Below are 8090 nucleotides of genomic sequence, written 5' to 3'. Positions count from 1 at the left end.
TTCTTTTTGGTGTCGTCCTTGTCCTTCCCATCCTTCTTCTTCGTGGCTGCCTCCTTTTCCTTCTCCACCTGCTTCTTGACATGATCTAATTTGAAACAATTGGCGCAATACTTGCTGAAGCGTTTTGACGATTTGAAGAATGTAGCTTTGTTCTTCTTGCAGTTGGCATAAACCAACTTGTCATCTTGGATGCTGCAGGCCTTGCCCGATTTTGCCTTCCCCTTTTTCCCTACCGCATCAACCTCCATGTCGTTTGGGTCCTTGGTGTCAGCCTTGGCATGGTGGCCTTCTCGTTGGAGTGATGTAAACACCCGGAGTGCAAATGCAAGGAATTTATTCCACTTCTTGGGCCACTTGTCCTTAGGCATGTCTGCCAGCATGAGCAGCCACATCTTCTCCGGAATATGTTTCTTGACCTTCTCGATTAGGTCTTGGTGTGAGAAGCTGGTGCTGATGCCCTTTGGATGGAATTCTTCTGCGAACTTGTGGAAGTCTCGATGATCCTTCTTGACGCAGGCTTCTAACTCCATCCGCTTTTTGTCGTCCCTGTCCAAAGATTCATATGCTGTGCAGAGTTCTGCAACAAACTCCGCCCAAGTCCCTGATGCCTTGTTCATTTCGTTTATGGTGGTAATCCAATGTTGCATGTATTCGCATGCTCCTCCTTTTGGGAGCAAGAGGGTGGACATGATTTTGGACTCGTCTTTGGTATGTCCAGTATATTTTAACCAGAGCATAACCTGTTTGAGCCAATCATCGAGATTGACTCTGTCCTTATTGCTGCCATATTTTTCAGGCTGGTCAATTTTTACGCACTTTCCCTTGCAACTGAACATGACTTCGTTGTTGTCATCCATATCTGCAACATTACCACCGCCTTGCCCCGCCTTCCTATCTTGCGTCGCCACCCATGTGCGAAGTCGATCGTGTGATTTCTTCAACTCAGCCAATTGCTTTTCGAGTTCCTGCACTTGTTTGTCATATACCCCCAATGTACTGTTGAGAGTATCGACCTCAGTGTTTAATGCTGCTGAGGTTTTTTCCAAATCTGAGATTCAAGACTCGGCTTGTTGACAATGTTCGTCTAGAAAGACCGTGCGATTGTGGAACTCCATGGTGTTTTGTTGAGCGATGTTTTCTTGTCACCCAATCAAGTTCTCGTAGTGCGCCACTGTATCTTGACACATTTTTTCCACTACGTTGGTGACCAAGTTGACTATCCAATTTTTGACATTGTCAGGTATATGAGCATCGGAGGGTGCAGTATCGGTGAGGGCTTGCTGAACAATGAGATTCAGAGGTTGTAATACAAAATTGAGATGTTCGGGGAGCTCCAGAGATGGAGCCCGAAAGAAACTGGGATCATTTGGGATCGGTGTGGTGTGAGACATATTTTTTCAGTTTTCTTCCTCTATTTCACGTAGATGTTCTTCGAACTTGGTGATGTGACTATTGGCAATTACAGCAGAGCAAACGATTTGTCAATTTGCACGTGCGTGTTGTAGTACCCACACGTCGTTGAATATAACCTTGACGAAGGGCTGCCACAGGAGCCTAGTTTTATCCCTGGCCGCTGCTCACTGATGGTTATGATGAATGTTGCAAATTCGCTCAGTTTCTTCGAGCCAGTCGACAAAGCTATCATATGCTTCAGTTAGACGATCTTCGGGTTCTTCGCCTCCAATAGGGATAAAGCAGATGTGTACCGTGACGTTCCTCCAATCAAATTCTCAGTAGAGTTGGAGAGCTGATAGATGATAGACGTCGTGGTGATCGATATGGAAAACATCCTCGTATGTGACGAAGGCTTCCACTGCTCTATCGCGAAGTGCTCATGGTATTACGTTTCAAAGATAGTTGAATGTATGTCTGACCGGGTTTATGTGTTCAAAGTTATTTAAGTTGTTTGAATCGCCAGATGAACTCAAATTGCTAGATTGATTCGAATCATCGAATGAAGACATATACAATGTATGCTACTATAGGGGTCTGCCAGTGACCTGTATTCCTAGACGACATTGCTGGATAATATCTCTGATTATCCAATGAGCTTCTCCTCCTTGATGCTTCCTTTCCTGAACGTAGTCACAGAAGGCACGCACTACGTGTTGGTGAACAAAAGGAAGTTTGGATTCTGCAATGTCTGTGTGGAGTAACTCGAGCTTACGAATAAGGTGTTCGAGGTTGAGGATGTTGTAGTCATCAAGCTGATGATGATATCGCTTGGTGAGGAATAGTTGAACTTGTCAAAGGGTACCTTCGATGTGCTGTGTAGATATGATGAAAACTGCGAGAGGATAGATATAGTGAGACCCTAGAGCAGTCTCGATGTATGTCCTTTGATTGATGAGATCTTGACCTGGGGGTCCTGCAGGTAGAATCAGTCACCTGACCAATGGAGACTGGATAATGAATATGGAACTGTTGTCGTGCGGGGGCCAACTTCCTGTAGAGATGTGTCCTGGCCTTGGCAGGGGTCTTATGGGCCACTGCTCGTAGAACTCGATCGGAGTTCTTGCTCGAGGATGACAGATGACACCGTCGGTGCTGCGCAATGCCTTGGGGCAGCTTACGCTGGTAGAGTCAGCATCTGCTGGAGAGGCAGGTGAAGATATGACACCGCTAATGTGCGGGTGAATGTGCAAAGATGCAACACTGCAGCGAGCATGCTGGGTGAGCACTCGAGGCAGGTAAGGTCAGACTTATTCTTCTATCACAAACTTAGGGCGCAGAGCACCGACTAAGCCTATGACCTATGGATCAAACACTTACTGACGATAGTCGAAGTGGAATGGGCAAACAAATGATCAAAGGTAAAGCAGTGCCTTGCAAGTGGGCACTGGTGACACTGTATGAATAGGCATAGCAGAGATGAGAATAAGTCTGGGGGACTTAGCCGTCTCAGAGCTCTGGCTTATATACATGAGTGGAGGGACCCTAATGACCCTGATACCCCAGAACCGCTATCTAATGGATGAGGTTTGATTGACTACCACTGCCTGTTAGACTGGATGTGTCGTGCATGCTGAATATCTGAACTACTTAGTAAGACCATGGGACTATCTGGCCTGTAATGGCTACATCGCTGGTGGTGTGGCACCGTGCTATTTTAGTATGTGAACTTCTATCTATCTAAGGACATATCTCCAGTGGCGTGTGTATTCCTTGATGGATTCTTCCGGAGTCTGACCGTGCCTTCTTGGTGGGATGATATTACTGTATAAGTTAGCTTACCTAATACCTGCGCCACTTGTCATATGTGTTTGTATTATGTAGTGTGTCACGTGACTGAACCTAGACTGTTTTGGTCACGTGAAGGTTGAAAACGTGAAAACCTGTGACACAATCTGGGAATGGATCAGAAAGGCGAAGGAAGGTACATGATGGGTAGAATGGGATCAGGTGAGGTGGTGTCAGTGTTCTCACCAAGAAAGGCTGAGTAACAGAAGATTCTGAGGGTGTGAAGGTGAGGAAGGCTGACATGAGGTTAAGGGGCATACAGAAGTTTCTGAAGGATCTGTAACGGCCACAGGGGCTATTGGAGAAGGAGTTCGGGTGATTTATTCATGAGGCAGGACATTTCTTCATTAAGGATGGATGTTTGTGGTGGAGGGACCCCCAGCAGTGGCATAAATGTGTATCAAATGAGTTCCAGTAGTATGAATTGCTTCAGGCAGCACACGATGAACTGGGCCATAAAGGGATCTTCATTGTGCAGATGCACCTGCTGGAGTAATTCTTGTTGCTCTATCTGGATCAGGACATCAAATAGTATGTCGAGACATGTCACAAGTGCCAGTGGATGAGTTCAGTTCTAAGTTCAGGGAGTTTGGGTACATAGACCTTTCCTCTTCAAAGTAGTAGTCCTTGTTCGAAGTTTCACTCTTGGAGGTTTTTTCCAAACTCTCTCTTTTCTGATTTGAGTAAGGATCGGTATTCCTTGGTCATTTCATCATTTCAATGCATGTTTAATCTTATCCACTAGTGGTGCATCATCAAATTCGGAGCCATGAGTGGTCGAGATGGCATGTATGGTAAAAAAACTCAGGCCGCAGCATGGTTTGCCCAAAATTGTCTTCGCTCATCCCCTTCTCATGGTCTGGCCTCCTGGACAAAGGATCCATGCATAGCATCATCTTGCCTGGGCAATGACATAGTATGAAATTGAATCGTGTTAGGCAAAGGGACCAGTGAGCTTGTCACCTGGTCAGTCATTGTGCTTGTCTGAAATAGGTAAGATTTAGGTGATCTGACCATATCTCAACAGGTTCTGGGTGTCCTTCAAGATAATGTCTGTATTCTTCTAATGCCCGAATGATCACAAGCATCTCTTTGTCATAAATCTCATAGTTGCGCTCATGTTTGTTGAGTAACTTTGAGTAATACACGATGGGTGCCACAGCTCATCTTCACCGAGTTGTTCGAGGACTGCACCTGTGGCAAAGTCAGATGAGTCTGTTTCTAGCCTGTAAGGGCAGATATCACTCAGCATGGCCAATATTGGTGCATTAGTGAATGCCTTCTTGAGGGCTTTGAAGGATTTCCATTGGGCTTCTTTTCATTCCCAAGCTACATCCTTGCATGTTAGGAGAGTTAAAGGTCTGACAAGTTTGCCAAAGTCCTTTATGAATCTCCAGTAGAAATTCGCTAACCCCAGGAAAGCTTGTACTTGCTTTACTTTCATGGGAGTCAGCCAGTTGAGGATGCTATCAATCTTCTTCATGTCCATTTGTATTGAGTTCTTTGAGATTATGAGTCCTAGAAATTCCATGGACTTGCCAGTGAAAACACATTTCTCTGGTTTAATGAACAAGTCATTGTCTTGAAGCCTTTTGAGGACTTCTCTGGTGATGTGTTCGTGTTCTTCCTTGTTATCTGTGTAGATAAGGATGTCATCGATGTACACCGCTACCTTTTCTGTTTGTATTAGGTCACCCAAGATGTCATTCATCATGGCCTGGAAGGTGCTTGATGCATTGCAAAACCTGAAGTACATGACTGTTGGTTCAAACAGTCCTCAGTGCATAATAAACACTGCCTTCTCCTCATCTCCTTCTCTGAGGCAGATATTGTTATATCCCCATCTGAGATTAAGCTTTGTGAAGATCGAAGCTTTGAATAATCCATTAATTAAGTCAGCTATCCTTGGAAGCAGGAATTTGTCCTTCTTAATTATTGCATTAAGGCCTCGATAGTCTTGTACCAGCCTTAATGATCCATCCTTCTTCTTAACAAAGAATACTGGGGCCATGAATGGTGACTTGGATGGCCTAATGTATTCTTTGGCCGATTCTGTATCTATCCATTCATCGAGCAAATTCCGTTCTTGCAGAAACATTGGGCAAACCTTGAATGGTCTTGGTGATGTTGCATCTGGGTTCAGGTTTATCGCATGGTCATAGAGCTTGTGAAGTGGCAGCCATTCTGAGGTTTTCTTAGAGAACATGTCTTCAAATTCGTGATAGATTTTCAGAACAAGTTTAGACCAGTAATCCTTGTCCATGTGTTCTTTTTCGAGGTTGTCTCCCAAATGTTTCTTTGCCTTGTCTCCTAATCTGAGTATACTGTGTACCATGGTATGTATCTCATCATCTTGGATGGAGATCCAATGAATGAAGTCATTAAATTTGTCACTCTGATTATCATCTTTGCTTAGGGTGTCTATTCCAGAGCCAGGAAACATGGCTTCTTCTTCAAGTCACTGCTGTTTGAGTAAGTTGACTTCCTCCTCACCTACAGCGATCTTGTGTCATCGCGAATGATTGCATTGGGTAAATGCTACATCTTGTCATTCTCAATCGATTTTAGAGTTATGTTGATTTAGGAAGCTCATTGCTAAAATTAGCTTCTGTCTGCCAAGGTTAGTTACCAGTAGGCTTTTTGTGGATCTATGATCCCCGATCGACATATTAACCTTCACACGGTACTTGATCGTCCCACTTTTGTTGGGCTTGGCATCTGCATTGAATACTCTGATCTCATGGTGTAGTGGGAGGAATTTCAATCCTTTTTCCCTTGCAAATTTCTCATCGACGTAGCATGAAAAAGCTCCTGAGTCGAGTAAAGCTGTTGTCTGAATTTCGTGCGGAAGTATCCTTATGGGTAACTCCATTGAATGTTTGTTTGAACCAGTTGATGCAATATATAAATATTCTGCTGGTACATTTGATCAGACTGCACTACTGTACATATAATTGTCCTGAGTAAGCAGCATGACACCAGACATGTCTACACTGCTGCTGAAAAATCTGACATTTTGTTGAATTCTACGATTCTGGCATTTTGTTCCTCTTCTTCTGAGGATGCCCTTGCTTTCCCCTTGCCACTGCTTTGACCCTTTGCCTGTCCCAACTTTTTCACCTTCATCATTTGTAAAGCTTCTTTCAATGCTCTAATTTATGGTGATGAATCGTCATTGTCGGCCGTGGACTCCTTGACTTCTCGAATTGCTTGCCTTTTCTTGCCTGGCACTGATGGCATCTGAAATTTCTTGCCTTTATATTTGGGGTCAGGGTTCTTACAGAACACCCCCTTCTTAAAGGCATGCTTTCTGCAGTAAATGCAAAGCTTCTTCTCTAGCCATTCCACCTGTTCTGAAGTAAGGTCAGTTGTGACCCTTGCCATGGAGTCCATTGCAGTGGGGTCCCATGCCAGTTTGAATGTACTTGCTTGTACCACTCTTTTATGCCTGCTCTGTTGTTGCTTGTACTCCAACTCGATTCAGAGTGTCATGTCCAAATACTCAGTCCACTTTTCAGGGATTTTGTCGGGTGTCATGATGTAGATGTTCGACATGACCAATTGAACATATGAGGGCCTGTGTTCTCTGATCTTGATGATCAGGTCCTCATCCAAATATCTGGATTGGGGGGTATAGGAGTGAAACTTCTCCACAAAGTCTATCATTAATGAGAATTTCTTCTCGCAATGCTCGTCCAGCTTGGACTGTGCTGTGTGCTTTGGGTCTAGCATCTTGTATCCCATTTTTAACTTCTTGACGAAGTCAGCCCATGTGCTGGGGTCCTTATCTTTTGACAGAAGAGTGTTTTATTCTTTCATGTAATCAGCGATGCCATTCTCCAGAAGGAAGTTAGCTTGCATGATTCACTCCTTGTTGGTACTGACTTTATTGTAGTTAGGCCAGATTTGACCCTTTCTGATCCATTGCTCTAATGAGAGACTGGATTCCTTGCCTGAAAACTTTGGCGGGTCAGCCATCTTGGGAGGTTTGGGTTGGGATTGATGACCTGGGGTCATAGTGAAGGCTGGTGCAGCTTGGCCTGACATTAGCTGCTGCTCCAGTTGTTGAATGTATGTCATCGTGGCATTCTGACATCCTTCAGGGTAAGGAGGTGAGAATGTAGTGCATGCATGTTGTTGTCAGACTGTGCAATCTGAGCATCTGTGTCTGCCCTTTTTTGTTAAACGAGGGTGTGCATTCCTGTGATCTGATTCTTGAGGCTGGCCACCTCTACCTCTAGGGTCATATTCTTCTTAATTATGCCCTTGAGCTGCCTGACAGTGCGCTCGTGCCTATCTTCCATCTTAGATCACAGTGTTTCATATGCCTGAGTTACATCTTGAATCATGAAGGTTTGAACAATGTTGTTCACCCAGTCCCTGATGTCTTCTGGGATGCTGTGAGATGCTGCTGCATTGGCGGCCTCCTCTACAGTGGCATAGACTTGGCCTCCATACTCCCATGTGGTTGGCATCTGGAATCACATAAGTGATGGGGTAGGTGATGTGATTCTGATGGGTGATTGTGTTTGGCTGCCTTGGGCCGAGGCACATGGTGTTTGGCTGGAAGCTCCAGCTACAGGTTTTTCTGATGCGGTGGCACTGCCTGGGATGAGGACCTCTCTCTGAGTTCAAATCCAGACATATTTGTTCATTCAATGTTGTCACAAAATTGGTTGAGGTGGGGATTTCTAAGAGGATCCAGCTTATTGTGGTCCTTCTAGGAGTGCATGTGTAATGATTTTTTGTCTGAGCAACCTTGCCAGTCATGGATGATGTTGTTCAGGGAAGAAGAAGTACCAAAGGTTCTCAAATGCCTCTGGCTCATCTCGTTGAACTCTGGTGAGCAT

The 8090-nt window shown here is 44.6% G+C and overlaps 1 protein-coding gene across 1 annotated transcript; it reads right to left on the bottom strand.

The window, feature by feature from the left end:
* Positions 1-7421: 7421 nt before the first annotated feature.
* LAESUDRAFT_760481 (uncharacterized protein) lies at positions 7422-7715 on the bottom strand (the record flags this gene model as incomplete). Its single annotated transcript, XM_040912749.1, has 2 exons — positions 7422-7544; positions 7614-7715. The coding sequence occupies 2 exons, from the start codon at positions 7713-7715 to the stop codon at positions 7422-7424; spliced, it is 225 nt and encodes a 74-aa protein (XP_040763056.1).
* Positions 7716-8090: the final 375 nt, after the last annotated feature.

Source organism: Laetiporus sulphureus (assembly GCF_001632365.1).
Source record: "Laetiporus sulphureus 93-53 unplaced genomic scaffold LAESUscaffold_27, whole genome shotgun sequence".
Classification (NCBI taxonomy): Eukaryota; Fungi; Basidiomycota; class Agaricomycetes; order Polyporales; family Laetiporaceae; genus Laetiporus; species Laetiporus sulphureus.
This window is presented reverse-complemented; position numbering and strand designations above follow the sequence as displayed.